At 34.6% G+C, this 14,904-nt stretch overlaps 2 protein-coding genes across 2 annotated transcripts; both read right to left on the reverse strand.

The window, feature by feature from the left end:
• Positions 1–2,456: 2,456 nt before the first annotated feature.
• Positions 2,457–5,205, reverse strand: LOC127084943 (autophagy-related protein 18a). The gene is made up of 4 exons (XM_051025476.1): positions 4,377–5,205; positions 3,842–4,049; positions 3,517–3,643; positions 2,457–2,694 (listed from the first exon to the last, which is right to left on the reverse strand). The coding sequence occupies exons 1-4, from the start codon at positions 5,106–5,108 to the stop codon at positions 2,604–2,606; spliced, it is 1,158 nt and encodes a 385-aa protein (XP_050881433.1). The 5' UTR covers positions 5,109–5,205; the 3' UTR covers positions 2,457–2,603.
• Positions 5,206–10,610: 5,405 nt separating this feature from the next.
• On the reverse strand, positions 10,611–12,578 carry LOC127084952 (7-deoxyloganetin glucosyltransferase). Its single transcript, XM_051025488.1, has 2 exons — positions 11,918–12,578; positions 10,611–11,754 (listed from the first exon to the last, which is right to left on the reverse strand). Exons 1-2 carry the CDS (start codon positions 12,420–12,422, stop codon positions 10,811–10,813), a joined length of 1,449 nt encoding a protein of 482 aa, XP_050881445.1. The 5' UTR covers positions 12,423–12,578; the 3' UTR covers positions 10,611–10,810.
• Positions 12,579–14,904: the final 2,326 nt, after the last annotated feature.

The following is a 14,904-nucleotide window of genomic DNA, read 5'->3' on the forward strand; positions in this document are numbered from 1 at the left end:
CATCAAAAGGAGTTTTACAGAGATACTCTTTTGGAACCCAAGGGACCAATTCGAAACCCTAAGCTGTGAACATAAATAGGGAGAGGCGAATCAGTGAAGAGGACGGGAAAAAAACCCTAATAAGGAGGCGGAATTGAAAACTTGAAAGCAAATCAAAACCTAATCCTAAGATAAAAGAACACCAGCATTTGAAGAAGTGAAGGGAAGATTCAAGCATTACCTGAGCTCGCCGTCACCGTCGAAGGTGAGCCTTTTTAACATCCTTTGCCTCTGTTTGCATATAGAGTGAAGTTTGGGGAAGGTTGGGGACGCGAGAGAGAGGTTTGAGAGACGATGCTTGAGCGATTTCGTGAGGGAGACGGGAGTTTGAGGACTTTAGCGATTTCGTGAGGGAGACGAGAGAAGAGGGATTGAGAGCGAATACGGCAAGAGAGGGGTTCGTGAGATTGGGGAAGGCAATTATTGAGAGTGTGAGAGAGAAGCGAGTTTGTGAGGCATCTGTTACTATCCCTTTTTCTTTTTTTCTTTTCTTTAATTTATTTTTAAACAGAATAAGTTTTTGAAAGCATTAAAGATTTTGTTTAAAATTCCTAGGTTATTAGTTAATAATTGTTTTTATATTTTCAACTTATACCCCATTGAAAACCCAACAGCCAAGCGGCTGGGTTTAGTTATTGGTAGTCCAACAGTTTTCTTTTTTATTAGTTTTTTATTTTAATTCTAATTTTTAATCTATCTTGGTTTATTTACCCAAGCTAGCATTAAAATAACAACTAGTCATAAGTGGCCTGGTGGAGATGGGTGGTTTCCATAGTCTTAAGTGGATTGGGTTCAATACTCATATGTAGCATTTTATTTCTTTTAGTATTTTATTTCTTTTAACATTTTTTATGTTTATGCTTTATTATACTCATAGTTTCATTATTATTTAATAACACAAATCTTTTTTTTTAATTTCATCATTCATTCAAAACCATTTTAAAACTATATTTTTCTCGATTCAATGTCGAGCCCATTTCCACACCCTTGTAAGTCGATTGCTTTTAAGCATCGCCATCAACCTCACATAGCTTACTCTTAGGCTTTCTTACAATGAGTCGGTTCTCTTGCACTTACACTCATACTTTGCATTATTTGTTGTTTGGGCCCGATTTAATTATTTCATGATTTTGAACCCCCATTTGACAAAATGTACCCCACTCCCCCGATGTGTAATAATTTTGTACTGTTTTATTTCTTTATTTGTTTGACTGTTTAGTTAGATACTAACACAAGAATAAAATCAACCATTTCCAAAAAAATACAAAAATAATGACTCGATCCAACGTCGAGTATTTTCTCAATAAACAAATCAATTCATTTCTCCCTCCTATTCTATTCCATTTCTTTCAAACTTTCACCAAACGCTTGATTCAACGTCAAGCCTTTTTTTCTAATAAAAAACTCAAAAAATATTAATTTATAGTTAAGACCTTTTCAATAAGATGGAAGTGGAACGTGGTGTATACCACGCACTCCTGAGAATAGGATTCGAGATGTATATCTCGCCAATCCTAGCTCTCGCCATCATTCAAATTCATTCACTTTGCTCTCTCAAACATTCATTCAAATTTCTCTTGAACATCAATACTTTATCTAAGGTCAAGTCATTTTCACAACAAAACCCAAAATACCTAATTCTTACTTAACACTTTTCCAATAAAGGTGGAAATGGAACATGGTGTATACCATGCACTCCTGAGGTTAAGATTCGAGACGTATGCCTCGCCAATCTTAACTCTCGCCATCGTCTAAAATTGTCAATGTGGTTTCGTCAAACCCTTTCTCAATCAAATCTAAGATACCTAAATCTTATTTAACACTTTTTCAATAAAGGTGGAAATGGAACATGCACTACAACAAACAAGACCTTAGACAGCGCTTTTTTTAGCCTTAGACAGCGCTTTAAAGCGCTGTCTAAACCTCCGCTGCTAAAGGTTTAGACAGCGTTTTTTTAAATCTTAAAAGCGCTGTCTAAGCCCCCCCCTTAGACAGCGCTTTGGCCAAAAGCGCTTTATAAGACCCTCTTATTTAAAAAATTTTAGGTATACCTTAGACAGCGCTTTTGAAAAGCGCTGTCTAAGCCCCACCCCCTTAGACAGCGCTTTGGCCAAAAGCGCTTTCTAAGACCCTCCTATTTTAATTTTTTTAGGTATACCTTAGACAGCGCTTTTCAAAAAGCGCTGTCTAAGCCCCCCCTTAGACAGCGCTTTTGCCTAAAGCGCTTTCTAATCCCCCCCTTAGACAGCGCTTTTTACAAAAGCGCTGTCTAAGGTATACGAAAACCTATAATTTTCTGAAAATAGTATGGATAACAAAACAAGCACTCCTAACGCAATTATTTTCAGACTGTAAACCTCGGGAAATAATTTGGATTGACATAACCGAGCTTAAATATATGCTGTACACGGCAACAAAGGGAATTGGATGGCATTAGTGGCTTTGCATAACCTCTATTTACAATAAAGTTATTATAAATAAGGCAGGGAATAGAAATGCAAATGGTATTCACAGCAAGTGCCAACAAAGATATATACATAATCATGTACTCATGCAAGCATATACTAGAATGTCTCTTCTGGCTTTAGGAAATTGTAATATTCAAGTTGTGTCATCTCCCCACCGGCTGCAGAATCAAACTGACACCGATAGAAACTGCATTAATAGTTCAATAAACAATTGCATCAGATGTTTTAATCACAAGAAAGAGCAAGTCATTAACAACAAATACGGTAAGAGTTGATCATCAAAAATTTGACCCAATTTTATATTAGTTTCAAGATATACAAGAGCAAGTCATGAACTATGAATTCGATGCATCAATATTGTAAGAGTTGATCATCTAAAATTTGACCCCAATATTTGTTTCAAGATTTACTCCATTCTTTCATCTTTCAAGATTTTAAGCATATGTTTTTCACTGTATCTTTACAAAAACCCAAAGCATGTATTAAAAAAGAATTAAGTGCAATTGGGTAAATGAGTCTGTGTGTCTAAACTTTTAGTTTCTTGATCAGGGACAGGAATAAAGTTTTAAACTTAGTATTCTTTTATAAGTTGTGTTGCAAAGTATAAGGCGCGTAGAAATTACAAATATAAACAATGTTAAAATATAACCATGCAGCTATTTGTTTGATGCTAATATTGAAGAAGCATTTGAATTGAAACTTAAAACCTAAAAGAAAAAAGAAGCACAATTCTTTTTATACTGAAGGTTGACTCTACCGATTAATCTGATTTCTCTGTTAAGACTACCATTGCCACAAACAGTAACGATGCCATGAGCCTCTATCAATTTTAGAGGGTAATCTACAGGTATATAAGTAAATTCTAAAAGTTCAGTTTTCATTTTTCAAATCATACTTCCACCGTGCTAGTTCTATCTGAATGTTCCTAACATCTCTAAGGAACGCCTAAAAAAATATGAAGGCAATGACAGGATTAAAAAGGCACAGATATGATCTATTGCAGTAATACCTGCCATCCATGCCGAGTATTACAATTGTATTTTTCTGATGGCCAAAGGCAACATTATACTGTAAACCTTCTTGCAAGCGAAATTGAGCCACGGACCATTCTGAGCTAAAATACTTAGGCAATACACCTACAAAACATACAGAATTAAGAGAATTGTCAGCAGCAGCTTGTTCAATAAAAAATCTAAATTTCCAGACCAAACAAAACCCTGTAATACTACAACTACACATGTTGCTCTGGTTGTTCTATAGTTACTGAACAAAAACTTAATACCCATACACTATAACTAATGAATGAATAACCCACAGTGGACAAATGCACAAACCTCTAATAAATGAGAGAGACAAAGCTGCCGATGGACTAATAGGACTAGACTCAGATGTAGTATATGATCTCTCGTGCCCCAACAATCCCGAATCAACCTTCAGGTTGAATACATGAACAGTTCCCTTGTCACTCGAGACAGCTAACCACTGAGCCGTGGGAGAAAAGGCAAGGCTATATATCTCAGCTCGGTCAGCACCTCTTCGTACCTGAAATCATTATTACCATTCAAACTTTAAAAACAATTGAACTCATCACATAAATAAACAAACAAAAAACCTAACCAACTATTCAAAACAATCGGCCCCAAATGAACCTCAACCTAAAGTTCGAGCAGTATTTCAACCTAAAAAAGAGATTTTGAAAAATAAACTAAACACTCACATAAAAAAAACAAAACAAAACAACAAAATAATAATCATATTTCTATATAGGAAAATGCTAGCACTTTTAAGAAACTTTAAAAAGTAAGTTTTTATGGAAATCCTTCTATATATATAGTAGAAGAATATGAAAATGAAAAAAGTGAGATCAACCTCTTGGAGCAAAGAACCGTCCAAGGTATTGAAAATCCTAATGAGAGTCCCCTTGGAGCTTGCAGTAGCAAGTAAAAGTCCATCTTGGGTTATATTGAAACAAGCAATTCTAGAATCATGTGCCAGGATGAACTTGGTTCTCTTGGAAGCATAATGTTCAACCCTAATCTGACCTTTTTGCAACCCAGGACAAGCCAACACCATAGTTTCCAAATGATGTGAAACCTCACAGAGACCCTTAGGGTTCGCAATAGTCTCAATTTGATGAAGAACCTTAAGATCAGAGAAATTATAAACAAAAATCTTATGCCCCAAAACAACAACAATTCTATCCCTCCTCAGACGAATACCTTTCACCTCCGATCGAAACGACAACTCTCCAATACACCGCGACTGATGATCATCCCAGATCATCACCCTATCAGCCGGATACCGAGGGTCCGATCCCCCGCCAACGAAAGCAAGAATATTGCATCGAAACAACATGTGAACCAAACCGATTCCTCCGCCGTGACCGAAATCACGTCGGAATATTTCACGAAAGGGGTCACAATTATAGATTCGGAAGCCTTGATCGGTGCCAACGGCGAAACAACCGGAGTCTTGGTTGAAGGAGATATGAAGAGCGGTGGAAGTAGAATTTGGGGATGGATTAGGGGGAGAGGGAATTGGGGTTGACGAAGGTGGTTCTTCGGAATCAAGAGGCATTAGGGTTTGAGAGGTATGAGACATTTAGAGCTGGGAAACAAAATTGAAAATTAGGGTTTGAGAATTTCTTGGTTTTGGGGGGAGAAGAGAGAATAGAAAGAGATATCTATCTATCTATCTTCTGAGGAGAGGTGGCTTGGGTTGGGTTGCTTTTACTTCTTCTTCAAGGGACAAACACACATGGCATGAGAACATGTGTACACATAGCATAGTTAACATGTATATATATAGTACTTTACATATATTTTGTTAACAAAAATCAAAACTAGTTTAGCTAAAATAATGCTCTTTAAGTTTATCTAATATTTAAAAAAAAACTGAAAGAGCTTTTGGTTTTAATTTTTTTTTTAATTGAAAGACTTTAAACAGCGCTTTCTCAAAAGCGCTGACTAAGGTCTATATTTAAAAGCGCTTTCTAAAAGCGCTGTCTAAGGGGGGGGTCTTAGACAACGCTTTCTAAAAGCGCTGTCTAAGACCCCCCCTTAGACAGCGCTTTCATTATTTTTTTAGAACATTTTCCGTGTTTTATTTTTATTTTAACCTTAGACAGCGCTTTCTTTTAAAAGCGCTGTCTAAGATGCGCTGTTAAAAAACCTTTTTGGCGTAGTGATGGTGTATACCATGCACTCCTGAGGTTAAGATTCGAGACGTATGCCTCGCCAATCTTAACTCTCGCCATCGTCTAAAATTGTCAATGTGGTTTTGTCAAACCCTTTCTCAATCAAAATCTAAGATACCTAAATCCTATCTTAACTTTTTTCAATAAAGATGGAAATGGAACATGGTGTATACCATGCACTCCTAAGGCTAGGATTCGAGATGTATATCTCGCTCATCCAAGTTCTCGCCATCACTCGAAATACATCCAACCAATCAAACTCTTTCTCGCCGCCGTGCGACTAATCAAAGAACCTTTTTCATAAATGAAAGATATATTGTCTTAAGTGATACAAAACAATGTTTCGGCCACGATTGTTGAGTAGAGATAAATGACGCTTTTCCGAATGTAGATTTATAAATCCGTTCGATGTGTGGTATGCGTCCACTCCTCATCTGTTTTGGGTAAAATGATGTTTTTTTCGATTAATACAATATAGCTTTCGCTAAAATCGACCAACAAACAAACATTTTTCAACCCAGAACTACGTAAGCCTTGATTTCTCTTTTGAGATACGTAGGAGCAGGATTTTTAAATCTTGTCAGGCCCATTAATAAAAAACTTAGGTTTAGTCCTTCGTCAAAATCCAAAAACATTTTCCTCTCTTTTACTCTTTCTTTCCCACCTAATAACTTGAAAAGCCTAACATTTCAACTAACACTAACGCACACAACTAACCTAATGGTTCCCGTTGAGTACAACGGACGTGAGGGGTGCTAATACCTTCCCCTTGCGTAATCGACTCCCGAACCCTGATATTGGTTGCGATGACCATATCTTATCCTTTCATTTGTCTTGGGTTTTATCGATATTTCCCCTTTCCTTTTTAGGAATAAATAAAGTTCGGTGGCGACTCTCAGTCCATCATTGCGAGCGTGCGATCGCGCTTCGCTTTGAAGTCGTATCCCCATTTTTTCGAGGTGCGACAATAACAAACAAAGATTCTACTAAGTCTATCTTTGATTCTCTAAGGATGACTCATTAAGGGAATGCTCAAGTTAAGGAGACAAAGGCTTTGTCCTTAATTTAGAAATATGAGGCATTCAGAATGGAAGACGATGAAACTGTTGAGAGACTATGTTCTCAAAGTTTCAGATGCTTGTCATAGGACTCAAGGTTCTGGACAAAGGGTATTCTACGGCTGACCATGTCAAGAAAATCATCAGAAGTCTCCCCAAAAAATGGAGACCTATGGTAACTGCCTTGAAGTTGGCAAAGTACCTAAGCAGTAGAAGTCTTGAAGAACTTGTTAGTTCTTTAAGAAGTCATGCGATAAAACTCGAGGAAGATGAACCTCAGAAGCAAGGTAAATTTGTTTCCTTGAAGTCCAAGCCTGAGAAGACAATGGCTTATTAAGATGAGGAAGAATCAGAAGATTCTGATGAGGAACAGACAAATGTTGCATTGATGGCAACTACAACTGATCCCGAAGGTTCTGAAGAACTAGAAGACAAAGTGTTGTCAGAGTCACAATTAGACTCCAACTCTGAAGAGGTATTTTCTAAACTATCTCGTTCTGATTTAGAGTCATATCTTTCTGAAATGCTGGAAAAGTACCAAAGTCTTTAGAGGAGGTACAAAAACCTTAAACAAGTCCAAGTAGTTGCTTCTGAAAGCCGTAGTGAGCTTAAGAGGGATATTTCTTCCCTAAACGAAAAAATATTTTTTTAGAAAGTAACAACTCTGCTTTGAAAAGAAAATTTTCAAAACTAGAGGAATAAATAATCTCATAAGCTTTTGGTACTGATTGCATCATCAGATATGACAGATCACTATAGTGCTTTCTGGCTAAAAGCATAAATATAAGCAAAATAGATTCCAAGATCTATGGAATTAGAATAAATGGTAAGAAGTGTCTAGGTTGTACAAAAACTGGAAAACCTGACGAAAGTTAGAAGGTAAAACTGAAACCTATCTATGAGTATTTCGTGCCTGCTGGCACTGAGCTTGACTGTTCTTCACAGACACAGAAACCTGCACAGACACGGAAGAAGAACTCAGTTCTGAAACTCAAGTATCATGCACAAATTCCCTTTGAGTATCCTACTGCATAAAAACCCAAGGTTGTAAAAAAATATGGGAGAACTAACAAAAAAGGACCCAGAAAGTGGGTACCTAAGGATAAGATTATTTATGTTGTAGATATTCTTAGTAGCTCAGTTGAGACACCACTCATGGTATTTGGACAGTTGATACTCGCGACACATGACGGGAAGAAGGCATATGTTCCAAGATTTGGAACTTAAGTCTGGAGGCTTTGTTGGTTTCAGAGGAAACCAAACAGGGAAGATCATTGGCTCTGGAACTATTGGTAATGGTAATCTCCCTTCTATTACTAACGTTCTTTTGGTCGATGGTTTGATGCATAAACTATTGTCTATCAGTCAGCTTAGTGACAATGGTTATGATATCATTTTTAATCAAAAGTCATGTAAGGCTATTAGTCAGAAAGATGACACAATCATTTTTAACGGAAAGAGAAGAACAACATTTATAAAATCAAACTTTTTGATCTTGAGGATCAAAACATAAAATGCTTAATGTCTGTTAATGAGGAGCAATATGTATGACATAGACGTTTGGACCATATTAGCATGAGAAGGATTTCTTAACTAAATAAGCTTAGATTAGTCCGACGATTACCCAACCTGAAGTTTGCTTCAGATGCTCTTTGTGAAGCATGTCAGAAAGGCAAGTTTTCTAAAACTTCTTTCAAAGCAAAAATTGTTGTTTCTACCTCTAGACCGTTAGAGCTTCTGCACATTGATTTGTTTGGGCCAGTGAAAACTGTCTCTATCAGTGGTAAGAAGTATGGATTGGTCCTCGTTGATGACTATAGTCGTTGGACATGGGTAAAGTTCTTGAAACACAAGGATGAGTCACATTCAGTGTTCTCTACCTTCTGCTTACAAGTGCAAACAGAGATGGATTTCAAAATAGTCATAGTCGAAAGTGATCATGGTGGCCAATTTGGAAATAAGAACTTTAAAAATATTTTTGATACAAATGGCATTTCCCATGATTTACCATGTCCTAGAAATCCACAGCAAAATGAGGTTGTAGAAAGGAAGAATAAGACTTTGCAAGAAAAGGCTCGCACCATGATCCAAGAAATTGATATGACTAAGCATTTCTGGGCAGAGGTAGTTAACACAACATGTTATATCCAGAACATGATTTCTATTATGGCTAAGCATTTCTGGGCAGAGGTAGTTAACACAACATGTTATATTCATGCACAAATTGTGGAATAACAGAAAGCCCAACATTTCTTATTTCCATCCTTTTGGATGTGATTGCTTTATGTTGAACACTAAAGAGAATCCTGGCAAGTTTGATTCTAAGACACATAAGTGTTTATTATTAGGATATTCTGAACGTTTAAAAAGACTGCATAGTCTTTAACACTGAGACACGAATTGTCGAGGAATCAATTCATGTTAGATTCAATGATAAGCTTGACCCTGAAAAGTCAAAGTTAGTTGAGAAATTTGCAGATATGAAGATCAATTTTTCAGAATCCAAGGATAAAGATTCTGGAGATAAAGACTCAGAAGGCAAAGCTAAGGACGTTGAAGCAAAAGACTCAGAAGTGCATAATTGAAGCATACTGAACTACTAGATTTTTTGGTTTATGCAAAAGAATTGGGTCTGGTATCCTAGATTTTTACAAAAAAATGGTATATAAAAAAATTTACCGGACTTTTGGAAAGCTCTGACAAATAATAACGGTAGAACTTTTACGAATTCCGGATTTTTCCTAAAAAAAACCCAATAAAACTTCAAAACGTATACAGACTTTTACTAAAAATTCAGAAATAATTCAAAAATATTTTCGGATTTTTCCTAAAAAACGACAAAACTTCAACAGATTCCAAATCTTTGAAAAAAAATCCGATAAAAATTCAAGAGATTTCTGGATTTTTTCCAAAAATCCGATTAAACTTCATACTGAATTTTTAAATATCCGATAAAAAAACATAAAAACATTATCTGAAAAAACTTTTCGCACTGGATTTTTAGTCTCTTCCAATTTTTATATAAAGAGTTTTTTATGAAATATAAAAATTTGGAAGATAAATAATATGAAGGATAAAATTGTGATTATTATAAAATGTGGAGATGTCGTGTCAAAATGGGGGTGCTAGGAAGAAACCTCTTATTTTGAGTGTTTATATAACATAAACAAACACATTTAAATGTATCTTTGTGTGTTGGGCTCATGTTGAAAGTTGGGGGCTTTGTATTTTCATTTCAATATTTTAATTAATTAACTACTAAAAAATATTAATTAAATTATTAATTATTAATTTATTTTAAAAAAATATTAATTAATTAATTATATAATTATTAATTCCTAATCAATTTCACATTATTAAAAATAAATTTTATATCTTAATTATTAATGTCACCGGATTTTGAAATAAATGGACTAAAAATTAAAAATAATGAAACAAGAAGGACCAAAATGCATTTAAACAAAAATAATAAATTTTAAAAAATAGTTTTTAAGTCTGTAAAACAAGTGAGTTGAACATAACGGGTTGACTGAGTTGTTCATGAACTTAAAACAAGTCGAATTTGAGTTTGCAACAAGATCGTGTCAAATCTAGTCAAATTTTGAGTTGAATCAATTATTATCAAGTTGAGTCGAGATGAAGAGAGTTCGACTCGATGTTCAAAATTACAACTCCTTCCACCAATCGATCTAAAAGGTCCTAAACTGATTTGTCGTCCTACCACCAATTAAAAAAAAAAAGATTTTTCCACGTATTTTTTAACACTCTACGAAAACAAGAAAATTTCTCTTATTCAAAAAAAAAATATTCAAACACATATTTTTTCAAAGTAATTTTCTAGAACATGTGTTTATTGCACAAGAGTCAACTTTCACCTTTTACATTCATATTATTCATATAAAAGAACACTCAAAAACTCCAAAACCACATAAACTTGATTTTACATCCAAATCAAATCAGGCATGGAAAATGAACTCGTACAATGATGAACTCATAAAATATGGTAATAAGAAATACAATATCTTGAATCAAGAATTTCTCTTCTAGCCTTAACTCTTGAATAACAACACTTCACTTACCATTTTTTCCAAATTCAAACAAGATGAACCACCAAAATCAGTTGCTTCTTCTGCCATTTTCTTCCACTCAATTGCTTTTCTTTTCATCTCCTTACCCTTTTCACCATCTAACAACTCTACCACAACCTTCTCAACTTCATCTCTTGTCACATTCTCACTATCCATCACCATTCCAAATTTCCATTCACTACAAATATACTTGCAATTGGTAAATTGATCATTGAAATATGGACAACAAATCAAAGGCACACCATTGCATATACTTTCAATTGTTGAATTCCATCCACAATGACTCAAAAATCCTCCCACTGCTTTGTGCTTTAGAACCTTCTCTTGTGGACACCAACCTACCATAAGTCCTCTATCTTTTGTTTCTTCCATAATTTCTTGTGGCACAAGTAATCTTTCACTTCCACCTTTAACTATATCAGGCCTAATCACCCACAAGAATTTCTTCTTGCTATTTGAAATTCCCCAAGCCAATTCAACAAGTTGATTATACTTCATAACTATAACACTACCAAAATTCACATACATAACGGAATTTGGTTCTTGCGCGTCAAGCCATTTGAGACACTCACTTTCTTCTTTCCACAAATTACATTTAATAGATTCAAACTCATTGTTCTCTGAAATTTTATCAAGGAATAACTCAAGAGGGCCTATTGTGTAGAGTTTAGGAAACATTGTAGAGAGTTCATTCAGAACATTAGATTCTAATGCATCAAAAGTTGGTAGAATAATAGCAGAAGCTTTTGAAGCTGTTTCAATTTGTTCAGCCACAAAGTTCAAAAGTGAATCATTTGGTTGTGTTGTACGATATATACCAGGAAGGTCTCTTAATGTAATATTCTTCATGCCAGGGATCCAGTCTATGATGGTGTCTAAATGCCCATTTGTCAGATAACTTGCATCTGAAAGTTTTCATCATAAATTAAAAAAAAAAAAAAGACATTACTATTCATATGTGTTGAGAACTCAAATTTAAATTATGACTAAACTCTAAAAAAAATAAAAATTGAAGAGGGTTAAGATAAAATAAATAGAGTAAACATTGTAAAGTTTTGTTGTATCTACCTTGAAGTGGTGTTATGCCTTTTTCCATGAGATTCCTGCATTCTTTGAATCCCATGAAACCACAAGCACTATGAGCCCAAAAGAGAACATTAGGCAACCCAAATTGTTGAGAAGCTTGAATACTAAAAGACATGATACCATCAGAGATTAAGCAAGTAACTGGAGGATCATTGAGTTTTGATATAAGTTCACACAATGGTACCAAACAGTGTTTACTTGTAGACTCACAAAGATCCGGAATGCTTTGAGTCGAATCCATGTTGTTTGTGGGAGGGAGACCATCTGGTATGGTCTCAAATTTGAAATCTGACAAACCATTGAGAAGATCATCAGAGGCTCTTGATTTGAGCAAACGTTTGTGGTTGAATTCAGTGTTGAGAAATGTTATGTAGAAGCCTTTGCTGTGAAGGATCTTTGCTAGTTTGAGAAATGGATTTATGTGACCTTGTATTGGAAATGGAATAACAAGAGCATGTGGCTTCATGGTTTCACCTAGTAAACTCATCTTGTTGCATGAATAAAAAGATGAACAACCAACCGACACTCAAAGAACAACATGCATGACATGACAGGAAACAAAGACATGATATAAAGTGGAATACATGTTCATTGAATCATCATCACGTGGTCAATAGGAACAAGCCAAACCGAAAATCAGCTAGGGAACAAAACAATATGGTGGAGGACCCCAAATTAGCTACTTTATTAGATTCAATAGAGATATTTGTCTGCAAGCGGGATGATCATGGGCATCAAAAGTTACAAGAATTAAAAAATCAATTTCCATCATTTAAATAATAATATTTGTTTGTTCATAATAATTAGACAATATATATTTAACATGTAAATTTAGTGGTTAAAAATCTTGTTAACTAAGCTTAAGTATTAAGTTTGAATCCTATTGATCTATTGATAGTAAGAATTAAAAAAATTTCAATATATTTTACTCAATGTGACCCACTTTTAATTTATAATAAATAAATAAATTAAAAAATATATATTTTAAATTTCACATAGATTTAAAAAAAAATCACATTGACAATCACGTAAGATTTAAAAAAGATTATGGGTTGAAATAGTCAATCAGAGGCTAAACACACATGATATAGACATTATAAGTGGATGTTGAGAATGTATCGAGTGAGAGAACTCACTCATCTATCACCTTAAGGTTTTAGGTGAATATGTGGTGTGTCTCTCGTAAATGTGTTGCTCCAAAAATGAAGAAGTCTCACAATGTTCAATGCTCCATAGTGAAAAACTTCCCTAACATAGGGATTTAAAAAGAATCTTATTGGAGATAAACTGAAACTCGCTAATACTACATAAGGGTAATGTATATTTAACCCTTATTTTTATTGATAATTATTTTTACTATACTTATGTATATCTTCGGAAAAATAAAAATGACTTCATGACATGTATTGAAAGATGTAGGTTTCATAGTGAAAGATGTGAATATTATAAACTACCATAGAATTATATATGAGACAGGTGCACCATATATTCCTTATAAATTAATGGTAAATATGTTATAAATAATAGGACTATAATTGAATTGATTGTTGCCATTATGTTAAATTTGAGTGTTGCTTTTCATTGGTAGGGGAAAATATAATTGATTGTCTCCTATGTGTTTAATAGAGTTTTCAAATGTAAGACCAATCTCTCTCCTATAAAATCCTAAAGAAAAGACAACATAACTTGTCTTATCTTTGAATTTGGGGTTATCTAGCTTATGACATGATCCTTGGTCCAAAGCGAGTTAAACTTGTCTTATTTTCAACGAACGTTGCATCTTTGTTGCGTTGTAGGGCTTTATGTATGTGTCAAAATCATGTTACATCATTATATGTTGTCACTGGTTTTTCATGAAGATTATGGTATTTCATTTTTAGGTGGATCTCATTGGGAATTCCTTTTACCTTATCGTTGTCTCTGAATCCGGGAACGAATCTTTCTAGTTTCTCTTCACTAGGTATTTCTCATTTCTTCTTTATTGTCATCGGCTCGACAAACTTCTATTTCATTATCCCTTTCGACAATGTATTTGGGTGAGAAAGCCTCTAGTAATAGATTCGATGAGATTATACCCCCAGTAATAGAAGCAATGAATTGTCATTTTACTCTTCGAACTTCTTTTTCATTGTTGTTGCTACCCTTGTTCTTTTTGTGCTCCCAACGATTTTGATTGTCTTTTTATGACAATTTACTTTGACTGGGGGATTGTTTCTTGCATGGTGACTCACCTGCTATTGGAGTCTCTTGCAGAACCAATTCTCCTTTTATCGTCATATTTCATTCCATCATGTTCCGCATGCCAATCTAATCTTTCTTTCTTATTCAACTCTTTAATGGTGTCTTTCACATGGGCGCATTCATTTGTGTTGTGTCTATGACTTTTGTGGAAGCGACAAAACCTTGACATGTCCTTCCTAACAAAGTCTTTGATGTGATGGGGGTATCTTACCCTAACCTCTTTGAATTCATTATTAACACACTCTTGTAGAATATTTTCTCTTGAGGTGTTGAGACGGGTGTAAGATGAGAATTTTCTAGAATTGAAAATTTGCTAGATTTCCGAGCCTTTGTTTCTCTTTACATCTTCAAACAATAACTTTTCTTCATAGTTAATATATGGTTGGCCTATAGTAAGAGGCCACTTATGAACTTGAATCCTTTTAACCCTAACTTCTCACGTAACATGTGTTTGTCCTCAATCTTTTCTCAAACTGAAGCAAACTTTTAAAATCGGGTTGAGCTTGAACCGTACATTGACTTTATACTGGACTAACCAAGAACCTATGAGATTTTAATATCCGGTTGATCTCAGACCTAAATGGAGACTTGATAATATAATCCAAAACCAAAGCTTTTAATGAGTTTAGCTTCGAACCCAAATAAATAATTCATAAATGGATGAATTGTTCAACCAAGGTAAAAACTGTTATTATAAGTAATTGACACATTTTTATAGACTACTTATA

The sequence above is a fragment of the Lathyrus oleraceus genome, chromosome 1 (genome assembly GCF_024323335.1).
Source record: "Lathyrus oleraceus cultivar Zhongwan6 chromosome 1, CAAS_Psat_ZW6_1.0, whole genome shotgun sequence".
Lineage (NCBI taxonomy): Eukaryota > Viridiplantae > Streptophyta > Magnoliopsida > Fabales > Fabaceae > Lathyrus > Lathyrus oleraceus.

Bases quoted from the DNA above. Each gene is read 5' to 3' on its own strand.
- LOC127084943 (XM_051025476.1), bottom strand. From the start codon at position 5,108: ATGTCTCATACCTCTCAAACCCTAATGCCTCTTGATTCCGAAGAACCA. The intron at 4,050-4,376 runs GTTGATCTCACT...TAATGATTTCAG, and splicing joins ACGGTTCTTTGCTCCAAGAG to GTACGAAGAGGTGCTGACCG. The intron at 3,644-3,841 runs GTTTGTGCATTT...TATGTTTTGTAG, and splicing joins GTCTCTCTCATTTATTAGAG to GTGTATTGCCTAAGTATTTT.
- LOC127084952 (XM_051025488.1), bottom strand. From the start codon at position 12,422: ATGAGTTTACTAGGTGAAACCATGAAGCCACATGCTCTTGTTATTCCA. The intron at 11,755-11,917 runs GTAGATACAACA...GAAAACTTTCAG, and splicing joins AGGCATAACACCACTTCAAG to ATGCAAGTTATCTGACAAAT.